Source organism: Rhinoraja longicauda, chromosome 40 (assembly GCF_053455715.1).
Source record: "Rhinoraja longicauda isolate Sanriku21f chromosome 40, sRhiLon1.1, whole genome shotgun sequence".
Lineage (NCBI taxonomy): Eukaryota > Metazoa > Chordata > Chondrichthyes > Rajiformes > Arhynchobatidae > Rhinoraja > Rhinoraja longicauda.
In genome coordinates this window covers 14,414,221-14,439,930 of record NC_135992.1, presented here as the reverse complement: position 1 = coordinate 14,439,930, position 25,710 = coordinate 14,414,221, and the positions used below count along the sequence as shown (strand labels likewise).

Here is a 25,710-nt window from a genome sequence, read left to right as displayed (position 1 = left end):
ACCGCATCTGTGCTGTCCGTGTGGAGTTTGCACGTTCTCCCTCTGACCACGTGGGTCTAAACTGGAATCCACTCTGCACGCTGAGGTGACGGTACCAGGATCGACGGGGCGGAATCATCGTGTTCACAATAGGGGTGCGTTAGGGTTGCCAACTGTCCCGTATTAGCCGGGACATCCCGGACATTTGAGCTAAATTGGTTTGTCCCGTGTTAGGCCCGAAGGGCACTGCAAGCCCGGGGGCCACTGTAGGCCTGGACAGTGTAGGCCCAGACACTGTAGGCCCGGACAGTGTAGGCCCAGACACTGTAGGCCCGGACACTGTAGGCCCGGACACTGTAGGCCTGGACACTGTAGGCCTGGACACTGTAGGCCCGGACACTGTAGGCCCGGACACTGTAAGCCCGGACACTGTAAGCCCGGACACTGTAGGCCCAGGGCCTGCTGTAGGCCTGGACAGTGTAGGCTAACGGAGTGTGTACGGGGAGAGGGGCCGAATGTGCTCACCTGAGAGAGGTTGCATAGCAACCCGCCTCCCCGCCTGGGCGGCCGCCATTGGTGAAGTGGGAGCACGTAGCCGCTGGCTGGGTGAGGTCACGTGGGGCGCGGGGCGGTGACGTTACCTTTTGTCCCTTATTTGGGAGTGAGACAGTTGGCAACCCTAGAGTGCGTGGATCCCAGCCCGTCTTGCATGCGTTGGGTCTAAGCCTATCTGATCCAGAACCACCGCCCCCCTCTAATGCTCCGCGCTCTCCCCAAACTTGAACGCGTAACGGTTTCCATTATGAAGTCCTGTTTCCATGGAGGGGTGGGTATCTGACACATGTCCTCCATGATCTCCAGGCCCATGGGATCCAGGTACATCCTTTGAGGGGAACTTGACCACAAGGAGGAGGTCAGGACCTTGGCTTGAGAGGTCCACCCCTGTCCATGATGTGACTCGGCCCGATAACGCACGAGTCACTCTCGGGCAGTCACGGCCTTGTGTCTCTCTTACAGGATGAATCTGTTGAGAGACATGGTCAGTGTTAACGGAAGACAGTTTACCAGCATCTGCAGCTATTTTCCTACAGGCCACGTACAAACTGGGTACAGACAGCACCCGTAGTCGAGATGGAACCAGGGTCTCTGGCGCTGTGAGGCAGCAACTCTACCGCTGCGCCACCGTGTTGCAGTCAGTCATGGCTGATCTATTTTCCCACTCAACCCCATTCTCCTGCCTTCTCCCCGTAATCTTTGACACCCGTACTAATCAATCTAACCTTTGAAAGCTTCCAAGCTGTGATCTCCCCACTGTTCATAAGGTCATAAGTGATAGGAGTAGAATTAGGCCATTTGGCCCATCAAGTCTACTCCGCCATTCAATCATGGCTGATCTATCTCTCCCACCTAACCCCATTCTCCAGCCTTCTCCCCATAACCCCTGACACTCGTACTAATCAAAAATCTCTATCTATCTCTGCCTTAAAAATATCCACTGACTTGGCCTCCACAGCCTTCTGTGGCAAAGAATTCCACAGATTCACCACCCTCTGACTAAAGAAATTTCTCCTCATCTCCTTCCTAAAACAACTTCCTTTATGAGGCTATGACCTCTAGTCCTAGACTCTCCCACTAGTGGAAACATCGGTGGCGCAGCGGTAGAGTTGCTGCCTTACAGCGAATGCAGCGCCGGAGACTCAGGTTCGATCCTGACTACGGGTGCCGTCTGTACGGAGTTTGTACGTTCTCCCCGTGACCTGCGTGGGTTTTCTCCGAGATCTTCGGTTTCCTCCCACACTCCAAAGACGTACAGGTTTGTAGGTTAATTGACTGGGTAAATGTAGAAATTGTTCCTAGTGTGTGTAGGATAGTGTTAGTGTGCGGGGATCGCTGGGCGGCGCGGACTCGGTGGGCCGAAGGGCCTGTTTCCGCACTGTATATCTAAATCTAAATAAATCTAAAAATCTAAAAATCCTCTCCACATCCACTCTATCCAGGCTTTTCACTATTCAGTAAATTTCAATGAGGTCCCCCCCTCATCCTTCTAAACTCCAGCGAGTACAGGCCCAGTGCTGATGTGTTGTGGGTAACTCCAGTCAGCTCTGGCAGGGAGGGCTATGAGGTTGGTACCTGGTGATGTTGGCGGGGCCTTGGCATTCTTCACCAGGTCACTTTGCATTAGGGATTCGACCAGCCAGGTTAAGGCTTCTGTGCAGTAATCCACCTGCAAAAAAATATAAAGAGCATTTGTATAGAGAAATGTACAAAAACAAGGAACTGCAGACAGACACAAAATGCTGGAGTAACTCAGCGGGTCGGGCAGCATCTCTGGAGAAAAAGAATGGGTGACGTTTCGAGTCGGGACCCTTCGTCAGGTCCTTTGGGTCCCGACCCGAAACGTCACCCATCCCCGTGACCCCCGTATTAGTTAGCCCGTAAGGGACCGCCCTTGACGCGTATTAGGCCCGGGGGGCGCTGTAGGCCTGGACACTGTAGGCCCGGACGCTGTAGGCCCGGACGCTGTAGGCCCGGACATTGTAGACTCGGGCAGTGTGGTAGGAAAAAAACTGCAGATGCTGGTTAAAATCTGTGTCTATCTTCCGGACAGCGTAGGTTCGGACAGTGTCGGCCCGGGCGCCGCCTAATGGAGGTTGCGTAACAACGCGCCTCCCGGCACGGGCTGCTAACATTGGTGGAGCGGGAGCATGTGGCCGCTGGCTGGGTGAGGTCATGTAGGGCGCGGGGCGCGGGGTGGTGACGTCACCTTGCCCCGTATTTGGGAGTGAGGAAGTTGGCACCCCTATGCCCATCATGGTCCATCATGGTTTGTGCCACCAATGGTACCTGTTTCTCAAGCACTCTGAGGCGCCTCTCATGCTCCTTGATGTCGGTGATGTAGTTCAGAACCGTGTCCACCCTGGAAGACAAGAGACATCGTCATACGTGCAGGAAGGAACTGCAGGTGCTGGTTTAAACCGAAGATAGACACAAAATGCTGGAGTAACTCAGCGGGACAGGCAGCATCTCTGGAGAGAAGGAATGGGTGACGTTTCGGGTCGAGACTCTTCCTCGGACTCTTTCTTCTCCAGTCTGAAGAAAGGTCTCGAGCCGAAACATCACCCATTCCCTCTCTCCAGAGAAGCATCGTCATGTACTCATTTGGAGTATTGTGAGCAGTTTTGGGCCCCGTATCTGAGGAAGGATGTGCTGGCTCTGGAGAGGGCCCAGAGGAGGTTTACAAGAACGATCCCCAGGAATGGGTGGGTTAACATAAGATGACCGTTTGACGGCACTGGGCCTGTACTCGCTGGAGTTTAGAAGGATGAGGATTGAAACTTACCGAACGGTGAAAGGCTTGGATAGAGAGGATGTGGAGAGGATGTTTCCACTAGTGGGAGAGTCCAGCACCAGAGGGCACAGCCTCAGAATAAAAGGACGCAGCTTTAGAAATGGAGATGAGGAGGAATTTCTTTTGTCAGAGGGCGGTGAATCTGTGGAATTCTAAAGTCCAGTAAAGTATTAAATTAAATAGTTCGAGGGACTCCAATGAGATAGATGGTAGCTGAGGAGTGCTCTCTGGTTGTGGTAGGATGGACATTGTTAAGTCAGGAAGTCAGTGAATATTGTTAAGGTGGAGATAGTTTGATTCTTGATGAGTGCAGGTGTCAGGGGTAATGGGGAGGAGACAGTCACAAAATGCTGGAGTAACTCAGCGGGTCAGGCAGCATCTTGGGAGAGAAGGAATGGGTGGCGTTTCGGGTCGAGACCCTTCTTCAGACTGATGTCAGGGGAGGGGGGCGGGACAAAGATAGAATGTAGTCGGAGACAGGAAGACTGGTGGGAGAACTGGGAAAGGGGAAAGCAGGAGAATGGGGTTGAGGGGGAGAGACAGAGCAGCCGTGGTTGAATGGCGGAGTGGGCAGTGAGGGTAACAGGAGTCCTCACTTCTGCGCTGTCCTCTTCAGCTGCTCCATGTTGCTCTCTCGCTTGGCCCTGTTGCGACACACGAGGTAGTTCTCCTTCTGCACTGCCTCCCAGGTCATCAGCTTGCTGGCGACTGACTCAGGGAAGTCCATCACTGGAACGAAAGTGAGATGGTGAGATCTCTTGCGGCCAGTCCTGGACCGGCAGGAAACAAAATCACGGGAGATCGACACAAAAAAGCTGGAGTAGCTCAGCGGGACAGGCAGCATCTCTGGAGAGAAGGAACGGGTGACGTTTCGGGTCAAGACCCTTCTTCAAACTCCAGTGGCCTCCCCCAACATGGGGAACATTTTTCCTGCATCTAGCCTGTCCAACCCCTTAAGAATTTTATATGTTTCTATAAAAGATCCCCTCTCATCTAAATTCCAGTGAATACAGGCCCAGTCGACCCATTCTCTCATCATATGTCAGTCCCGCCATCCCTGGGAATTAACTTGGTGAACCTACGCTGCACTCCCTCAATAGCAAGGATGTCCTTCCTCAAATTAGGAGACCAAAACTGCACACAATACTCCAGGTGTGGTCTCACCAGGGCCCTGTACAACTGTAATAGGACCTCCTTGCTCCTAAACTCAAATCCTCTCACTATGAAGGCCAACATGCCATTCATTGGCTTTCTTCACTGCCTGTTGTACCTGCATGCTTACTTTCAGTGACTGATGTACAAGGACACCCAGGCCATAAAGTGCCTGGGTAATTCAGCGGGTCAGGCAGGATTGCTGGAGGAAACGGGTGGGTGACATTTTGGGACCGAACCCTTCTTCAGACTGAAAGTAGAGTCCCAGTTCCCTCACTGGCGGTGCCTGTGAAAAGCTTTTCATGTTGCGTGCAATCCAGTCAGTGGAAAGATTGTACAAGATCACAATCGAGCTGCCACATTGTACAGACCGGGGATAAAGGGAATAACCTTCACTGCAAGGTAAAGTCCAGTAAAGTATTAAGTTAAATAGTCCGAGGGACTCCAATGAGATAGATAATAGCTGAGGAGTGCTCTCTGGTTGTGGTAGGATGGTTCAGTTGCCTAATAACAGCTGGGAAGAAACTGTCCCTGAATCTGGAGGTGTGCGTTTTCACACTTCTGTACCTCTTGCCTGATGGGAGAGGGGAGAAGACGGAGTAGGAAGTAGGAAGGAACTGCCGATGCTGGTTTAGACAATAGTCAATAGACAATAGGTGCAGGAGTAGGCCATTCGGCCCTTCGAGCCAGCACCGCCATTCAATGTGATCATGGCTGATTGTGATCATTCTCAATGTGATCATTCTCAATCAGTACCCCATTCCTGCCTTCTCCCCATAAACCGAAGATAGACACAAAATGCTGGAGTAACTCAGCGGGACAGGGGGAGAGATAGATCAGCCACGATTGAATAGTGGAGTAGACCTGATGGGCCGAATGGCCTAATTCTGCTCCTAGAACTTATGAACATGAGACTTGAATGGAAGTTGGGAGCAAGGGAATGCTGAGGAGCATTCTTGGGTAGCCTAGACGAGGGGATCGGATCCAAGGCTCAGTGTGGCTCAGTTGGTGTTGGTGTCACCCGCAGTTTCTCGTCCGCTGTCCAGGGACTTGGTGAATGACTGCCTTACCGAAGATAGACACAAAGCGCTGGCGTAACTCAGCGGGACAGGCAGCGTCTCTGGAGAGGCGACTTGCTCCCGGGGAAAGCTAGTACAGACCAAAGATACAAGAGGAGCAAGATAAACCACTCGACCCTAAAAACCGTAGTACGTCACGGCGCCATTTTAGTAAGCAGCAACTTGCAGAAACAATTAAAAAGAAAAATAACAAAAATCTGTGAATTGATTAGATGAGATATATTCTGCATTTTTATGGCATCATCACACACACTGTTCCCCCAAAACACTGATTACACTGCGAGAGGCATAGCCAACCGCGGGTTTTGCCTACTAAAATGGCGGACGTTACGCTCATTTGCGGACTACACTTCAGTATAGGCGAGTTTTGCCTACTAAAATGGCGGACGTTACGCTCCTTTGCGTACTACACTTCAGTATAGGCGATTTCGACGGAGTGGTTCATCTTTCTCCTCTAGTATCCTTGGTCTGCCGTCCTGAGTTGCTGCCTTACCGAAGACCTTGCTCTTCACAGAGGGTACGCGACGGATGTTCCTCTTAATGAAGATGTTGAGGTGGCTGAAGATGATGAAGGGCGGAGGCAGGGCTGGCCGCTTGTGGTACTCCACGATCAGCTTGTAGCGTTGGAACTTCCAGTAGATGTCGCTGTTCTCCTGGACCTTGTTGAAGGTGTAGCTGGAAGAGGTGAGTGTGAGACACAGACCCGCACAAAGTACCTGACCAGGAGCTAGCTGTTGCCAACTTCCTCCCTCCCAAATACGGGACAAAGGGCGACGTCACCGCCCCGCGCCCCCACGTGGCCTCGCCCAGCCAGCGGGAGCACGTGGGCCGCTGGCTGGGTGAGGTCACGTGGGGGCACGGGGGCTGTGACGTCGCCCTTTGTCCCGTATTCGGGAGCGAGGAAGTTGGCAACCCCACACTAATACGGGACAAGGGCGGTCCCACACACGGGACAAACCAACTTAGCCCAAAATACGGGATGTCCCGGCTAATACGGGACAGTTGGCAACCTTACCAGGAGACCAAGTGTCCCCCCCCCCCCCCTGCCCCCCCACCCCCACTGTGGGCTACAACCTGTCGGTGTTTATCAACAGTAAGCAAAAAATTGCCCCTTCTTAAAAAAAATTGCTTTTAGACCAATATAACACTGGTTTAGAAGTCCATCAGGACTGTCAACTTTTATAACTCCAGAGACTAAATTTTTGTCTACACTATAGTAACTTATTAACTTTATTTATATGCTGTAACTGTAATTCTTTTTTGTGCACAATTAGCAGGCATTGCCACTTTCATTTCACTGCACATCGTGTATGTGTATGTGACAAATAAACTTGACTTGACTTGACTATTATCAACATAATGCATTTTTGTGTTACATATATGGATCATGTATTTGGTGTTTTATGACTGTTAGCAGGTCAATATCCCTCCTGGGATAAATAAAGTTCTATCGTATCGCATCGTATCGTATCGTATTGTATTGTATCAACCCCCATGCATTTTAGGCGAAGAATATCTAAGATGGATGCAGCGGGTAGAGCTGCTGCCTCACAGCGCCAGAGACCCGGGTTCCATCCCGAATGCGGGCGCTGTCTGCGCGGAGTTCCTATGTTCTCCCCGTGACCCGCGCGGGTTTTCTCCGGGCGTTTCGTTTATCATATCATATCATCATATATATACAGCCGGAAACAGGCCTTTTCGGCCCTCCAAGTCCGTGCCGCCCAGTGATCCCCGCACATTAACACTATCCTACACCCACTAGGGACAATTTTTACATTTACCCAGCCAATTAACCTACATACCTGTACGTCTTTGGAGTGTGGGAGGAAACCGAAGATCTCGGAGAAAACCCACGCAGGTCACGGGGAGAACGTACAAACTCCTTACAGTGCAGCACCCGTAGTCAGGATCGAACCTGAGTCTCCGGCGCTGCATTCGCTGTAAAGCAGCAACTCTACCGCTGCGCTACCGTGCGTTTAGTTTCGGGGCACGGCGCGGAACCAGGCCGGCCGGCCCACCGTGTGCGGCGATCGCCCGCTGGCGCGGAGGCTGGGCTGGGCACGGGCGGCTTCGGGTTACCTGAACATGGCGATGAGCAGGTTGACCAGGAGGATGTTGGCGACCAGCAGGAAGATGGTGAGCAGCAGGATGACCAGCCAGTTGGCGTAGGTGTTGGTGCAGGGCGGCAGCTCTTCCAGCAGGATCGCCACCGGATCATCCGTACAGTTGGAATTGGGAATCTGAGCAGCTAGAACGACACAGGGGAAAGGGTCAAGCAGGTCTTGAGTAGGTCTTGAGTCGGTGGCGCAGCGGTAGAGTTGCTGCCTCAGGGAGCCAGAGACTCAGGTCCCATCCTGACTACAGGTGCTGTCTGTAAGATCAGTGATCACCACGCACCCTACCTAGCATTATCCTGCACACAAGGGACAATTTACAAATTACAAAAGCTAACTAACCTACAAACCTGCACGTCTTTGGAGTGTGGGAGGAAACCGGAGCACCTGGAGAAAACCCACGCGGGTCAGGGGGAGAGCGTACAAACTCTTTACAGACAGCACCCGTGGTCAGGATCGAACCCGGGTCTCCGGTGCTGCAAGGCAGCAACCCCCAGGGTCCTATTAACTCTTTCCCCTCTCACCTAAACCTATGTCCTCTGGTTCTTGATGCCCCTTCTGTGGGTAAAAGACTCTGTGCATCCACTTATCGATTCCTCTCATGATTTTACACGCTCCAAGCAACTATTTGATAGTGGGCGGCACGGTGGCGCAGTGGTACAGTTGCTGCCTCACGGCACCAGACACCCAGGTCCCGGGTTCGATCCCTGACCACGGGAGCTTGTCTGTATGGAGTTTGTACGGGGTGCTGATTTTGGATGATCAGCCATGATCTTATTGAATGGCGGTGCTGGCTCGAAGGGCCGAATGGCCACCTCCTGCACCTACTTTCTACGTTTCTGTGTTTCTATGATTAACGGGCCGCGCGGTGGCGCAGCGGTAGAGTTGCTGCCTGACAGCGGATGCAGCGCCGGAGACCCGGGTTCGATCCTGACTACAGGCGCCGTCTGTACGGAGTTTGTACGTTCTCCCCGTGACCTGCGTGGGTTTTCCCGAGATCTTCGGTTTCCTCCCACACTCCAAAAACGTGCAGGTTTGTAGGTTAATTGGGTTGGTAGAAGTGTAAAAATTGTCCCTCGTGGGTATAGGATAGTGTTAGTGTGCGGGGATCGCTGGTCGGCGCGGACCCGGTGGGCCGAAGGGCCTGTTTCCGCGCTGTATCTCTAAAACTAAACGTTGCGTTGAGTCGCAAGACCGTGTGGCGCCGGTGTTGGGGAGTGGAGGTGGGGGCTCGGAGGGACGGGGGGTCTCACCGTCCAGCTCGTTGAGTGGGATTTGGCCGAAGATCTGGAGATAGGGTCTGTAGAAGACCCGGCGGAAGATCCAGCTCGCCCGCGTCTCGGTGTGGTGCAGCAACCCCTGCGTGGCCACCCCGTACGCCAACAGCCACACGCCCAGGAAGAAGAGGAAGAAGAACACGTCCTTCATCTGCAAGGGCAATGGAGGAGGTCAGAGGTCAGAGGTGAGCATGGCTGAGGGCCAGGCCCAGTGCCCACCCACCCACACCCGCCACATGATCGCCCACCCGCCCACCCCCGCCCACACACCCACCACACGCACACCCAGCCACCCGCCCACACGCCCACCCACACGCCCACCCACACACCCGACCACACACCCACCAACCCACCCACACCCGCCCACCCACCCGCCCACACGCCCAACCACACGCCCACCCACCCACACATCCACCCACACGTCCACCCACACGCCCACACACCCACCCAGCCACCCACACCCCACGCTCAGCCATGGGAAAGAGTCTGCCTCGTAGGAAACAGGCCCTTCGGCCCAACCCATCCATGTTGACCAAGATGCCCCATTTAAACTAGACCCATTTAGTCATAGAGTCATTCAGCACCGAAACAGGCCCTTCAGCCAACTTATCCATGCTGACCAAGATGTCTTATCTACACTAGTCCCACCTGCCCACATTTGGCCCATGTCCATCTAAGGACTCTGATAGACCCACCTCCCTGTCCAGAGTGGCTGATAGACCCACTCCCCACCCCACCGTGATCCCACTCCTCACCCCTAACCCACTCCCCACCCCTAACCCCCTCCCCCCCCCCCCCCCCCCCCCCCCTCAGCCCCGCTCACCATTTTGCCCACGATGATGATTTTGGGCCCCAGCTGTTTGTGGACAGCGAAGATGTGGACCAGGCGGAAGCAGAAGACCATGAAGTCCAGGCAGAGGACCACCCGGCCCGCGCCGTACCACTCCCGAAACATCCTGCAACGGCACGGGGCAGGGACTCACACAGGAGCAACACCTCCCCACGGTCAGCCCCCGCGCACTGAGGGAGGGCCAGGGCAGGGACTCACACATGGGCAACACCTCACCCATGGGCAACACCTCACCCATGGGCAACACCTCCCCACGGTCAGCCCCCGCGCACTGAGGGAGGGCCGGGGCAGGGACTCACACACGGGTCAGGGACTCACACACGAGCAACACCTCACCCATGGGCAATACCTCACCCATGGGCAACACCTCACCCATGGGCAACACCTCACCCATGGGCAACACCTCACCCATGGGCAACGCCTCTCCCAAGGGCAACACCTCACCCATGGGCAACACCTCACCCATGGTCAGCCCCCGCGCACTGAGGGAGGGCCGGGGTAGGGGCTCACCCACGGGGCAGGGACTCACACAGGAGCAACACCTCCCCACGGTCAGCCCCCGCGCACTGAGGGAGGGCCGGGGCAGGGACTCACACACGGGCAACACCTCACCCATGGTCAGCCGCCGGGCACTGAGGGAGGGCCGGGGCAGAGGGGGGCAAACTGAGGGGGTGGAGAGGGTTGGGAGAGGGGGTGGGAGAGGTGGGGAGACAGAGGGGGGGAGGAGAGGGGGAGAGATGTGGGGAGGAGGGGGGGAGGAGGGGGCAGACTGAGGGGGGGGGAAGGTAGGAGACTGAGGGGGAGGAGGGGGGGAGACTGAGAGGGTAGAGGGGGTTGGGAGGAGAGGGGGTGGGGGAGGTGGGGAGACAGAGTGGGGGAGAAGAGGGGGAGGTGGGGAGATTGAGGGGAGGAGAAGGGGAGACTGAGGGGGAGGAGAGGGGGGGGAGGGTTGGGAGGGGGAGAGATAGGGTGGGTAGTGGGAGATAGGATGCTGGGTGGAGAAACAGAGGGAGATAGAAAGGGGAGGAGAGAGGGTGGGGGAGAGATAGGGAGTGGTAGAGTGAGATGGGGGGTGAGGAGACATAGAGGGGGTGGGGGAAACAGAGGGAAGTAGAGACTGTGGGGGGGGGAAGAGGGAGGGAGATAGAGAGGGGGTGAGGGTGGGCAGGCAGAGAGGTAGAGAGGGTGAGGATGGGGGGGGGGGGTGAGAGAAAGAGAGCAGGGAAGAGTGTGGGATAGTGGTGAGACAGAAAGGAGAGAGGGTGGGGAAGAGGAGGGGAGAGGAATTGTGGGTGGGTGTGAGAGAGGTGGGGAGAGAGAGGTGGGGAGGCAGAGAGGGTGGGAAGAGATGTAGAGAGTGGGAGGTGAGAAAGATAATAGGGAGAAAGAGAGGGTGAGGATGGGGGGGGGGGTAAGAAAGGGCAGGGAAGAGAGAAGAGAGACAGAATGGAGAGAGGGAGAGAGGGTGGTGGGGAGGCACGAGTGTGGGGAGAGTGGTAGAGAGCGGAGGGGGAGGGGTGAGGCCAGGGTTGCCAACTGTCCCGTATTAGCCGGGACATCCCGTATTTTGGGCTAAATTAGTTAGTCCCGTACGGGGACCGCCCTTGTGCTGTATTACTAGGGTTGCCAACTTCCTCACTCCCAAATACGGGACAAAGGGTGACGTCACCGCCCTGCGCCCCACGTGACCTCACCCAGCCAGCGGCCACGTGCTCCCGCTCCACCAATGGCGGCCGCTGGCTGGGTGAGGTCACGTGGGGCGCGGGGCGGTGACGTCACCCTTTGTCCTGTATTTGGGAGTGAGGAAGTTGCCAACCCTAGGTGGAAGGAGGAATGGGGACGTGGAGAGGGAGGGATGGTGGGGGTTTTGTTGGGGGGGGGGGGAGGGGGCCATTTCTGACCCACCACTGACCGCTCACCTGGCCGAGACCCCGATCATGAAGAGCCCGATGGCCAGGATGTCACAAATGTTCCACATGTCCTGGAAGTATAGCTTCACTTTCTTCCTCACCGAGATATCCATGCTGACAAAAAACGTCTGGGGCAGACACACACACAGAGGCTCAGAGTCAGAAACACAAAAACCGCAGACGCTGGTCAATACACGGTGGCGCAGCGGTAGAGTTGCTACCTCACAGCGCCAGAGACACAGGTTCGATCCCGACTACGGGCTCTGTCTGTACGGAGTTTGTACGTTCTCCCCGTGACCTGCGCGGGTTTTTTCTCCGGGCGCTCCGGTTTCCTCCCACACTCCAAAGACGTGCAGGTTTGTAGGTTAATTGGCTTGGTGTCAATGTAAATTGTCCCGGGTGTGTGTGTGTGTGTGTGTGGGATTGTGTTCGTGTGCGGGGACAGAAGCCGCCCGCAGAGCACAGCTAAAGTCTGCTCCAAAATGACTGGGCTCCCTGTCCGAGCCCTCTCCGCCCTACACGACCAGCAGATGCTACGGACAGCGGGCAGGGTTTTACAGGACCCCTCACATGTCCGGTTCTCTGCGTTTGAGTGGCTGCCCTCAGGATGCCGGCTTTGCTGCCCAGGCTGTGGGACACAGAGGAGAAGGGCAACCTTTGTCTCTCAACAGCCTCTCAACTCCCAACTACCCCAGCCCCACAGCTCACCCTGCTAATCCCCCCCCCCAATAGTTTTTGTGCTGCTCTCTGTGGCTTTGTAAATTTATCCCAAGGGGGCAAATAAAGTGTTTTTGAACTTGAACTTGAACAAAAGCTTTTCACTGTACGTGACAATAGACAATAGGTGCAGGAGGAGGCCATTCGGCCCTTCGAGCCAGCACAGCCATTCAATGTGATCATGGCTGATCATTCTCAATCAGTACCCCGTTCCTGCCTTCTGCCCATACCCCCTGACTCCGCTATCCTTAAGAGCTCTATCCTGCTCTCTCTTGAATGCATTCAGAAAATTGGCCTCCACTGCCTTCTGAGGCAGAGAATCCCACAGATTCACAACTCTCTGACTGAAAACGTTTTCCCTCATCTCCGTTCTAAATGGCCTAACCCTTATTCTTAAACTGTGGCCCCTGGTTCTTGACTCCCCTAACATTGGGAACATGTTTCCTGCCTCTAACGTGTCCAACCCCTTAACAATCCTATACGTTTCGATAAGATCCCCTCTCATCCTTCTAAATTCCAGCGTATACAAGCCTAGTCGCTCCAGTCTTTCAGCATATACACTAAACTAAACTAAACCATGGCCTTGCGTAGCTTAGTTTGGAGATACAGCGCGGTAACCGGCCCTTCGGCCCATCGGCTCTGTGGCGGCCGGCGATTGGCCGCTGAGCAGTCCCGTGTACCTGCCGAATCTCCTCGAAGACGATGGTGAGGACCCAGATGTAGAGGACGAGCTCGGTGTTGGACGGGCCGTCGGGGAACAGGTCCAAGATCAAGACGTAGGCGAAGAGGAAGAGGAAGGCGAAGTACATGATGACGTTGCCGAAGAAGGAGGTCACCGGCGTCTCCCAGAACTGCTTCCACCGCAGGACGCAGGACGTGCACCCACCCCTGCCGCTCACCCTCACGTCAGCCTCCTTGTCCCTGCGGCACAGAGGGGCATTGTTGGCACGGGATGTCCCAATGATACTTAGCCAAAGCTCACCGAGGTCGCCCACCGCCGGCAGTGTCTCCACAGCCAAACCATCTCTGGTTGTGATATCTCAGGCAGGGTGACCAAAACTCCACGCAGTACTCCAAATGTGGCCTCACCAACGACTTGTACAACCGTAACATAATGTTGTGTGGAAATGTTGTGTATGGCGGTCACGGTTGGCACAGCGGTAGAGTTGCTGCCTTACAGTGAATGCAGCGCCGGAGAGCCGGGTTCGATCCCAACTAAGGGTGCCGTCTCTCCGGAGTTTGTACGTTCTCCCCGTGACCTATGTGGGTTTTCTCTGAGATCTTCGATTTTCTCCCACTTTCCAAAGACGTGCAGGTTTGTAGGTTAAATGGCTTGGTAAATGTAAAATAAAATTGTCCCTAATGTGTGTAGGATAGTGTTAATGTGCGGGGATCGCTGGTCAGCGTGGACCCGGTGGGCCGAAGGGCCTGTTTCCGCGCTGTATCTCTAAAACTAAAATGAAAACTAAATGAACAGCAGATGCTGGTTTATACGGAAGATAAACACAAAGTGCTGGACTAACTCAGGTCTTGGTCCTAACATGAAACGTCCATTTTCTCCAGAGATGCTGCCTGACCAGCTGAGTTACTCCAGCACTTTGTGTCCATCTTCTGTAACATAATGTTGGACAACTATAGAGTGACTGATGTTGGTTGGATGTTGACCAAATGCCCCATCTACGCGAGTCCCATTTTCCCCACGTTTAGCCTATATCCCTGTGAACCGGTCCCATCCATGCACCTGTCCAAATGTCTTTCAACTGTTGTTACTGAGCCTGCCTCAACCACTTCCTCTAGAGGTTACACGGAGGGTGAAGCAGGGAGTTAAGTAAATGCAGAAAGACTGACAAACCGAGAGTTTCCCACTGGCTGCAGCAGTATATCATTGTCGTTACATTCTGGCTCAGAGGCTGGGCCTGTTGACACATGGTCGTCCGAGCTGCTCCTGTGTGCAAAACACAGACGTCACTGGCAGCAGTCTCTGGCACTGCCGAACTCCACAAGGAAAAGAACAAAGGAGATTAAAATCACAATCTGGCACGAGTGGTGAATAAAATGTTTGCTGAGTGCTGCCCTGTTCATTTGTGAAGTGGATCAGTCAGTGTGCGGCACGGTGGCACAGCGGTAGAGTTGCCGCCACACGGCGCCAAAGACCCGGGTTCCATCCTGACTACGGGTGCTGTCTGTATGGAGTTTGCACGTTCTCCCCGTGACCTGCGTGGGTTTTTTCTGGGTGCTCCGGTTTCCTCCCACACTCCAAAGACGTGCAGGTTCGTAGTTTAATTGGCTTCGGTAAAATTGTAAATAGTCCCTAGTGTGCGTAGGATAGTGTTAGTGTGCGGGGATCGTTGGGCGGTGCGGACTCGGTGGGCCGAAGGGCCTGGTTCTGCGCTGTATCTCTAAACTAAACTACCGCTGCGCCACCGTAACGGCTTATGTTGTTGGTCGGATGGTTCAGTTGCCTGATAGCCGATGGAGATTGGTGGTTGAGGTGAGGGTTGAGGACAAGGGAAGGCCAGTGAGAGGATAGGCGCGGACACAGGGGCGAGCGTGAGGCTCAGTCTTCCCGCCCAACACCGTGAGCGCGACCTGCAGCCGTCACCTAAATGAACTTCTGAAAATGTCGGAGGTACTGAGCAGGTCAGGCAGCAGCCGTGGAGAGAGAAGCAGGGGTCGACCTTACCTGAACTTGATGAGGTTGCTGTAAATGAAAGGGGGGCAGAAGAATGCGAGTACCAGCCTCCAGAACTGCGTGTTCCTGTCCATATCCCCCCACCACACCTGGCTGAGGAAGGCCTGTGGAGGGAGAGAGAGGTTGAGGCAGGAGTGGAGGCCGATCCACTCGACACTCCGTCCCCTCCACATTTTGTGCGCAGCGGGTAAAGTTGCTGCCTCACAGCGACAGAGACCCGGGTTCAATCCTGACTACGGGTGCTGCCTGTACGGAGTTTGTACGTTCTCCCCGTGACCTGCGTGGGCTTTCTCCGGGTGCTCCGGTTCCCTCCCTCATCCCAAAGACCTGCGGGTTTGTAGGTTAATTGGCTTCTGTAAATTGTCCCGAGTGTGCAGCAGTGTGGGGACCACTGGTCGGCACGGACTCGGTGGGCCGAAGGGCCCGCTTCCACACTGTGTCTCTAAACTAAACTAAACTATGCTAAACAAAACATAGAACAAGCCCTCGACCCGAAACGTTACCCATTCCTTCCCTCCAGAGATGCTGCCTGTCCCACTGAGTTACTCCAGCACTGTGTGTCTACCTTCCTTTAAACATAGAACAAGTCAGCACATGAACAGTTTAGTTTAGAAACAAAAGGCTGCAGATGCTGGTTTATACCAAAGACAGACACAAATTGCTGGCGAGCTGCAATCCCACAGATTCACCGCCCTCAGGCTAAGGACAGTCCCCCTCGTCTCCTTTCAAACCTACGTCCTTTTACTCTGAGGTTAGTGTGCGGGTGATTGATGGTCGGTGTAGACTCGATGGGCCGAAGGGCCTGTTTCCACGCTGTATCCCTAAACTAATGCTAGACATATGACCCTCAGGTACCCACATCCCTAGGTTTTAAGTGCCGATGCTGGTTGAAACCAAAGATAGACGCAAAAAGCTGGAGTAACTCAGCGGGACAGGCAGCATCTGTGGGGAAAAGGAACGGGTGACGTTTCGGGTCGAGACCCTTCTTGTGAAGAAGTGTCTGAAGAAGGGTCTCGGCCCAAAACGTCACCCATTCCTTTTCCCCAGAGATGCTGCCTGTCCCGCAGAGTTACTCCAGCTCTGTGCGACTATCTTAGGTTTGAAACGTGATGCGTTTCACCACATTTGCCGCCCATTTGACCACTGACACGAGCGGGGCATCTCCTGCCGTTGGGGGCGTGCGGCGGGTAGTCGCACTCACCTGGACTCCGTCGTGGGCAAGGAAGGTGCGTGCGTCGGCCTCGGTGGCGAGTTGGAGGCACGTGGCCCGGCCCCACACCGGCCAGCGGTGGACCAGCAGCTGGAAGGCCCGCTTCTCACTGTGCCGGTAACACTCGTTAAAGACGTCTGCCGCCGCGGGGGAACAAGCAGCCGGTCAGTGCCGTCACCCTTACCGCCAAAGCTTCACCACCACCACCACCAGTGTCACCACCAACACCAACGCCCCACCATCAATGCCAGCGCCCAACCATCAACACCAGCACCCAACCATCAACACCAGTGCCTCACCATCAATGCCAACATCCCAACATCAACACCAGCGCCCCACCATCAATGCCAGCACCCAACCATCAACACCAGCACCCAACCATCAACACCAACGCCCCACCATCAACACCAGTGCCTCACCATCAATGCCAACATCCCAACATCAATGCCAATGTCCCACCATCAACACCAGTGCCCCACCATCAATGCCAGCGCCCAACCATCAACGCCAATGCCCCCACCATCAAAATCAGTGCCTCACCATCAACGCCAACATCCCACCATCAACACCAGCACCCCACCATCAATGCCAATGCCCAACCATCAACATCAATACCAACGCCCCACCATCAACACCAACGCCCCACCATCAACACCAACGCCCCAACATCAACACCATCGTCACTCCATCAATGCCAACGTCACACCATCAACACCAACGTCCCACCATCAACGCCAGTGCCCCACCATCAACGCCATTGCCCCATCATCACTGTCACTACCAACACCAACAACAATGCCTCATCGTCACCATTACTGCCACCGGTAACAGCCATCCTTCACCGCCACCATTATTTCCAATGCCCACGCCAATGCCAACACTCCACCACCACACCACATGGGCTCTGCAGTGTAGCCGGCAGACCCTTCACAACCCCACTCTCCTGCCTTCTCCCCACAGCCCTTGACACCCGGACTAATCAAGAATCTCTCTCCTTCCCTCCCACTTCCCAGTTCTCCGACCAGCTGACTGTCTTCGACTACATTTTATCCCTGTTAGCTAACAATGATCTATTCTACATGTTCCTTGATTTCCATCCCCTTTGTCCTGTGTTTTCACACCTCTTCACTTCCTTTTCTGTCTATTTATCTCCCTCCCCCCTGAAGTCAGTCTGGAGAAGGATCTCGACCTGAAACATCACCCATTCCTTCTCTCCAGAGATGCTGCCTGTCCCGCTGAGTTACTCCAGCATTGTGTGTCGACCTCTAATCAAGAATCATCTCCTTTCTAAAGCTACGTCCTTTTATTCTGAGGCTGTGGCCTCTGGTCCTGGACTCTCCCACTAGTCTAGAAGGGTTGGTGAATCACCCAGAGCCTACCTTACTGGACTTAGTAAACAGTGAAAGCTCTGGATCCAGTGGATGTGGTCAGGATGTTTCCACTAGTGGAAATAAAAATAATAGGCCATACCTTAAGGAAAGAGATGAGGAGGAATGCCTTTAGTCAGAGGGTGGTGAATCTGTGGAATTCATTGCCACAGACGGCTGTGGAGGCCAAGTCAGTGGATATTTTTAAGGCGGATAATGATAGGTTCTTGATTAGTGCGGGTGTCAGGGGTTATGGGGAGAAGGCAGGGGAATGGAGTTAGGAAGGAGCGATAGATCGGCCATGATTGAATGGCGGAATAGACTTGATGGGCCGAATGGCATCATTCTACTGCTCCAAATTATGAACATGAACAACTACTAGGATGGAACTGCAGCTGCTGATTTAAACCGAATATAGACACACAAAGTTGGAGTAACTCAGCGGGTCGGCCAGCATCCCTTTAGAAAAGGAATAGGTGACATTTCGGGTCGAGACCCTTCTTCAGACCGATCAACTCTTTCCGAACTCCCAGACCCTAGTCCCGACTGCCATCTCCTCCGTGGCGACCGCACTTACCTACTGCCAGTTGCTGAAACCTGGCGGCCATCTCCTTTATAACCTGAGCTCCTTCCGCCTCTGGCTCCAGACGGGACATCTCGCGGAGGAGCAGGTAGGCTCCGAGCCCCGACGACACTGACTCCCCGCCCTGCCCAGAGGGAGAAAGAAGAGGCGGTGAAGAGTCCCACTCCCTCCCCCCCCCGTCCCACCCCGGAGGCCCCACCTCACCAGCTCTTAGATTGATCTAGTTTAGAGATACAGTGCCGAAACAGGCCCTTCGGCCCACCGGGTCCGCGCCGACCTGCGATCCCCGCACACTAACACTATCCTACACACACTAGGGACAATTTACAATTACACCAAGCCAATCAACCTACAAACCTACACACGGTTTTGGAGTGTGGGAGGAAACCGAAGATCTCGGGGAAAACCCGCGCAGGTGAGAACGTACAAACTCCGTACAGACAGCGCCTATAGTCAGGATGGAACCTGGGTCCATGGCGCTGTGAGGCAGCAACTCTACCACTGCGCCACCGTGCCGCCCTAGATTCACTTAGTTTAAGAGGTACAGCGAGTTTGTACGTTCTTCTCACGTTTTTTTTGCGTGTACGTGTGTGCGCGTGTGTGTGTATATATATATATATATATATATGATCTATGTCTATGTGTATTTGTGAGTATGTGTATTTGTACACTGATCTTTTTTTCTCTCTCGTTTATCATATTGTTTACAGTGTACTATGTTTACACATTCTGTTGTGCTGCTGCAAGTAAGAGTTTCATTGTTCTATCTGGGACACACGACAATAAAACACTCTGGACTCTTGTGTGAGAAGGAACTGCAGATGCTGGTTTAAACCAAAGGTAGACACAATGTGCTGGAGTAACTCAGCAGGACAGGCAGCATCTCTGGAGAGAAGGAATGGGTGACGTTTACCCGTTCCTTCTCTCCAGAGATGCTGCCTGTCCCACTGAGTTACTCCAGCACCTTGTGTCTACCTTCTCTCCAGAGATGCTGCCTGTCCCGCTGAGTTACTCCAGCATTTTGTGTCTACCTACACTTGATTCTTGACCCTCTGTGGGTTTTCTCCGGGATCTTCGGTTTCCTCCCACACTCCAAAGACGTACCGGGTTTGTAGGTAAATTGGCTTCGGTAAAAATTGTAAATTGTCCCTAGTGTGTGGATTGGGATAGTGTTCGTGTGCGGGGATCGCTGGTCGGTGGAGACTCAGTGGGGCCAAAGGGCAGTGTTTCCTCTCCATATATCTCTAAAACGACAAACTCAAAAAAACTCTCACCATCTCCCAGAAGTACGTGGCCATCTTACTGCGTCTCTGGAGCACAGCCCAGATGAACAGGTCTGCCCACGGGTTGGCGCATTTCCTCTTCCAGTACATGTCCTCCTGAGGATTCAGCAGCTGGAACGGATACAGAGTCGGGTCAAATACAGAGACTGCTCGGCACGAAGACAGACACAAAATGCTCAGCGGGACAGGCAGCATCTCTGGAGAGAAGATAGACACAAAGTGCTGGAGTAATACACTGGGATTTAGAAGGATGAGAGGAGATCTTATCAAAGCGTATAAGATTATTAAGGGGTTGGACACGTTAGAGGCAGGAAACATGTTCCCAATGTTGGGGGAGTCCAGAACCAGGGGCCACAGTTTAAGAATAAGGGGTAGGCCATTTAGAACTGAGATGAGGAAAAACACTTTCAGTCAGAGAGTTGTGAATCTGTGGAATTCTCTGCCTCAGAAGGCAGTGGAGGCCAATTCTCTGAATGCATTCAAGAGAGAGCTAGATAGAGCTCTTAAGGATAGCGGAGTCAGGGGGTATGGGGAGAAGGCAGGAACGGGGTACTGATTGAGAATGATCAGCCATGATCACATTGAATGGCGGTGCTGGCTCGAAGGGCCGAATGGCCCCCTCCTGCACCTATTGTCTATTGTCTATTGTCTATAACTCAGCGGGACGGGCAGCACCTCTGGAGAGAAGATGGACACAAAGTGCTGGAGTAACTCACCGGGACAGGCAGCATCTCTGGAGAGAAGGAATGGGTGACGTTTTTGTGGTGGGAGTCAGTGGGTTTGTAATAGACGTCAGTCGATTGTCTGTCTCCTGTGATGGAGACGGTGAGATCAAGGGGAGAGAGGTGTCGGAGATGGTCCAGGATGGTAATTGGTGGTGAAGTCAATGACGTCCGTGAGTTCTGCAAGGGAGCAGGAGGTAGCACCGATGCAGTCGTCAATGCAACAGAGATGCAGTTCGGGGATGGGGCCAGCGTACGCCTGGAACAGGGATTGTTTGACGTGCCCTACAAAGAGGCAGGCATGGCTGGGGCCCTTGCGAGTGCCCATAGCTACGCCTTGGATTTGGAGGAAGTGGGAGGACTGGAAGGAGACGTGCTATGAATTTTGAACGCTCAAACCAAACGCAACCCTCACTGCATTGGAAAGAACTGCAGATGCTGGTTTAAATCAAAGATAGACTCAAAATGCTGGTGTAACTCAGCGGGTCAGGCAGCATCTCAGGAGAGAAGGAATGGGTGGCGTTTCGGGTCGTGACCCTTCTTCAGACTGATGTCAGGGAGGGGGCGGGACAAAGATAGGATGTAGTAGGAGACGGGAAGACTGGTGGGAGAACTGGGAAGGGGGAGGGGATAGAGAGGGACAGAGGAACTATCTGAAGTTAGAGAAGTCAACGTTCATACCACTGGGGTGTATGATGAAAGAATGGGTCGACTGGGTTTGTATTCGCTGGTATTTAGAAGGATGAGAGTGGGAACTTATAGAAACATATAACATTCTTAAAGGATTGGACAGGCTAGATGCAGGAAAAATGTTCCCGATGTTGGGGGGAGTCCAGAGCCAGGGGGGGTCACACAGTTTAAGATTAAGGGGTAGGCCATTTGGGACTGTGATGAGGAAAAACATTTTCACCCAGAGAGTTGTGAATGTTCTGAGTTACTCCAGCAATCCTTCCTGCCTTCCTTCTGTGGGTGCCCCTCGAATCCTGGCAACATCCTCGTAAATCTTCTCTGCAACCTTCCCATCTTGACAACATCTTTCCCACAACATGGCACCCAGAACTGAACACAATACTCTAAACCGAAGATAGACACAAAAAGCTGGAGTAACTCAGCGGGACAGGCAGAATCTCTGGAGAGAAGGAATGGGCGACGTTTTGGGTCGAGACCCTTCTTCAGTCTGAACTGCAGGAAAAATGTTCCCAATGTTGGGGGAGTCCAGAACCAGGGGCCACACAGTCTTAGAATAAAGGGGAGGCCATTTAAAACTGAGGTGAGAAAGAACTTTTCCACTCAGAGAGTTGTGACTTTGTGGAATTCTCTGCCACAGAGGGCAGTGGAGGCCAAATCACTGGATGGATTTAAGAGAGAGTTAGATAGAGCTCTAGGGGCGAGTGGAATCAAGGGATATGGGGAGAAGGCAGGCACGGGTTGCTGATTGTGGATGATCAGCCACGATCATGATGAATGGCAGTGCTGGCTCGAAGGGCTGAATGGCCTCCACCTGCACCTATTTTCTATGTTTCTATGTTTCTATGACCCGTAACGTCTCCCGTTCCTTCTCTCCAGAGATGCTGCCCGTCCCGCTGAGTAGCTCCGCCAATCCTTACTGCCTTCCTTCTGCGGGATCCGGGCAACTGGATGAGGTCACCGTAGATGGGATCGCAGAAGTCGCCCATCAGGTCGCTCAGCACCTTCAGCACCTCGGAGAGCGTGTACCGGCGTGGCCCCTCCTCCGGCCGCGGGTCGCCGGTCGCACGCCGGGACTCCTTGCCCTGCGAGCCGTGCCGCTCCGCCTGCTTCCTGCGAAGGAGGGCGCTGAGGAGGGAGTTGTCGGCCACCGAGCTGTACAGCTCCTCCAGCCGCCCGTACGACAGGTACTCCACCATGTTGATGCCGTGGTCGATGAAGAGCTTGACAAAGTCGGGCTCGTCGTTCACCAGGGCTGCCGTCATGGGATCCTCCAGGTCACTGGTCTGCAATGGAAACCACAGGACCTTCCTTTAGGAAGGAGATGCAAAGGGATTTTCTTTACCATACGATACGATAGAACTTTATTTATCCCAGGAGGGAAATTGATCTTTGTAGGAAGGAACTGCAGATTTTAGTTTAGTTTAGTTTAGAGACACAGCGCGGAAACAGGCCCTTTCAGCCCACCGGGTCCGCGCCGACCAGCGATCCCCGCACATTAATACTATCCTACACACACTGGGGACAATTTTTACATTTACCAAGCCAATTAACCTACAAAACTGCACGTCTTTGGAGTGTGGGAGGAAACCAAAGGTCTCAGAGAAAACCCACGCAGGTCACGGGGAGAACGTGCAAACTCCGTACAGGCAGCACCCGTAGTCAGGATCGAACCCGGGTCTCCGGCGCTGCATTCGCTGTAAGGCAGCAACTCTACCGCTGCGCCACCGTGCCGCTCAGATGCTGGTTTAAACCGAAGATAGACCCATTCCTTCTCTCCAGAGATGCTGCCTGTCCCGCTGAGTTACTCCAGATTTTTGTGTCTACGGTTTAAACCAGCATCTGCAGTTCCTTCCCAAGTACTAACGAAAACTCTGTCCCACAGTCAAGGGTTACTGTGTCACGTCACCAGGCTCAATGCCGGCAGATATCTTTTATAGACACACACGAACGCACGCACACACGCACGCACACACGCACACACACACACACACACACACACACACACACACACACACAGACAACACCCAACACAAATACGCACACCCAGACACACATGCACACACAGATACACACATGCAGACAGATGCACACACACACACAAATACACACACACGCGCATACATGCAAACGCAGATCCACACAGACACACATGCGCAAACACACACACACACACATAATCGCGCTCACACACACTCACACAGACGCACATTCACACAGACGCACACACGCACGCACACACACGCACACACACTCACGCTCACACTCAAGCTCACACTCACGCACCTTCCAGAGGATCTCTCCGTTGAACAGCTGGCTGCGGGCGATGTCCACTCTGCTCCAGGCCACAGCCAGCTTCAGCTCATCCAGGTACGCCTGCGAATCCGAGCCCTTCTTCGAGGCTGAGGGGCAGAGACACAATCGCCAGTGAACACAGTCGCCAATGAACACAGTCCCCAGTGAACACAGTCACTAGTGAACACAGTCACTAGTGAACACAATCGCCAGTGAACACAGTCCCCAGTGAACAAAGTCGCCAGTGAACACAATCGCCAGTGAACACAATCGCCAGTGAACACAATCGCCAGTGAACACAATCGCCAGTGAACACAGTCGCCAGTGAACACAGTCGCCAGTGAACACAGTCGCCAGTGAACATAATCGCCAGTGAACACAATCGCCAGTGAACACAATCGCCAGTGAACACAATCGCCAGTGAACACAGTCGCCAGTGAACACAGTCGCCAGTGAACACAGTCGCCAGTGAACACACTCGCCAGTGAACACAGTCGCCAGTGAACACAATCATCAGTGAACACAATCGCCAGTGAACACAGTCGCCAGTGAACACAGTCGCCAGTGAACAATCACCAGTGAACACAATCGCCAGTGAGCACAGTCGCCAGTGAACACAGTCGCCAGTGAACAATCACCAGTGAACACAATCGCCAGTGAACACAGTCAACAGTGAACAATCACCAGTGAACACAATCGCCAGTGAACACAATCGCCAGTGAACACAGTCGCCAGTGAACACAGTCCCCAGTGAACACAGTCGCCAGTGAAAACAGTCACCAATGAACACAATCACCAGTGAACACAATCGCCAGTGAACACAATCACCAGTGAACACAATCGCCAGTGAACACAATCGCCAGTGAACACAGTCACCAATGAACACAGTCACCAGTGAACACAGTCGCCAGTGAAAACAGTCACCAATGAACACAGTCACCAGTGAACACAATCGCCAGTGAACACAGTCACTAGTGAACACAATCGCCAGTGAACACAGTCGCCAGTGAACACAGTCACCAATGAACACAGTCGCCAGTGAACACAATCACTAGTGAACACAATCGCCAGTGAACACAATCGCCAGTGAACACAGTCGCCAGTGAACACAGTCACCAATGAACACAATCACTAGTGAACACAATCGCCAGTGAACAGTCACTAGTGAACACAATCGCCAGTGAACACAATCACCAGTGAAAACAATCACTAGTGAACACAATCACTAGTGAACACAATCGCCAGTGAACACAATCACCAGTGAAAACAATCACTAGTGAACACAGTCACTAGTGAACACAATCGCCAGTGAACATAATCGCCAGTGAACACAGTCACTAGTGAACACAGTCACCAGTGAACACAGTCGCCAGTGAACACAGTCGCTAGTGAACACAATCACCAGTGAACACAATCACCAGTGAACACAATCGCCAGTGAACACAATCGCCAGTGAACACAGTCGCCAGTGAACACAATCGCCAGTGAACACAGTCACTAGTGAACACAATCGCCAGTGAACACAGTCCCCAGTGAACACAGTCACCAATGAACACAGTCGCCAGTGAACACAATCGCCAGTGAACACAGTCACTAGTGAACACAATCGCCAGTGAACACAGTCGCCAGTGAACACAGTCACCAATGAACACAGTCGCCAGTGAACACAATCACTAGTGAACACAATCGCCAGTGAACACAATCGCCAGTGAACAAAGTCGCCAGTGAACACAGTCACCAATGAACACAATCACTAGTGAACACAATCGCCAGTGAACAGTCACTAGTGAACACAATCGCCAGTGAACACAATCACCAGTGAAAACAATCACTAGTGAACACAATCACTAGTGAACACAATCGCCAGTGAACACAATCACCAGTGAAAACAATCACTAGTGAACACAGTCACTAGTGAACACAATCGCCAGTGAACATAATCGCCAGTGAACACAGTCACTAGTGAACACAGTCACCAGTGAACACAGTCGCCAGTGAACACAGTCACTAGTGAACACAATCGCCAGTGAACACAGTCCCCAGTGAACAAAGTCGCCAGTGAACACAATCGCCAGTGAACACAATCGCCAGTGAACACAATCGCCAGTGAACACAATCGCCAGTGAACACAGTCGCCAGTGAACACAGTCGCCAGTGAACACAGTCGCCAGTGAACATAATCGCCAGTGAACACAATCGCCAGTGAACACAATCGCCAGTGAACACAATCGCCAGTGAACACAGTCGCCAGTGAACACAGTCGCCAGTGAACACAGTCGCCAGTGAACACACTCGCCAGTGAACACAGTCGCCAGTGAACACAATCATCAGTGAACACAATCGCCAGTGAACACAGTCGCCAGTGAACACAGTCGCCAGTGAACAATCACCAGTGAACACAATCGCCAGTGAGCACAGTCGCCAGTGAACACAGTCGCCAGTGA

At 53.4% G+C, this 25,710-nt stretch overlaps 1 protein-coding gene across 1 annotated transcript in view; it reads right to left on the bottom strand.

Moving 5' to 3' along the window:
* Positions 1-940: 940 nt before the first annotated feature.
* The window catches only part of LOC144611621 (transient receptor potential cation channel subfamily M member 5-like), a 44,601-nt gene continuing 19,831 nt past the window's right edge, over positions 941-25,710 (bottom strand). Inside the window, exons 10-26 of the mRNA XM_078430840.1 lie at positions 23,258-23,373; positions 21,892-22,257; positions 19,554-19,673; positions 18,274-18,403; positions 16,321-16,466; positions 15,111-15,223; positions 14,280-14,372; positions 13,108-13,348; positions 11,720-11,838; positions 9,774-9,906; positions 8,927-9,101; positions 7,639-7,807; positions 6,053-6,234; positions 3,925-4,057; positions 2,824-2,896; positions 2,110-2,203; positions 941-1,003 (exon numbers count right to left, since the gene is read on the bottom strand). Coding sequence (XP_078286966.1) covers positions 972-1,003; positions 2,110-2,203; positions 2,824-2,896; positions 3,925-4,057; positions 6,053-6,234; positions 7,639-7,807; positions 8,927-9,101; positions 9,774-9,906; positions 11,720-11,838; positions 13,108-13,348; positions 14,280-14,372; positions 15,111-15,223; positions 16,321-16,466; positions 18,274-18,403; positions 19,554-19,673; positions 21,892-22,257; positions 23,258-23,373 — 2,435 coding nt within the window. The 3' untranslated portion in view covers positions 941-971. The remainder of the gene's footprint in view (positions 1,004-2,109; positions 2,204-2,823; positions 2,897-3,924; positions 4,058-6,052; positions 6,235-7,638; positions 7,808-8,926; positions 9,102-9,773; positions 9,907-11,719; positions 11,839-13,107; positions 13,349-14,279; positions 14,373-15,110; positions 15,224-16,320; positions 16,467-18,273; positions 18,404-19,553; positions 19,674-21,891; positions 22,258-23,257; positions 23,374-25,710) is intronic.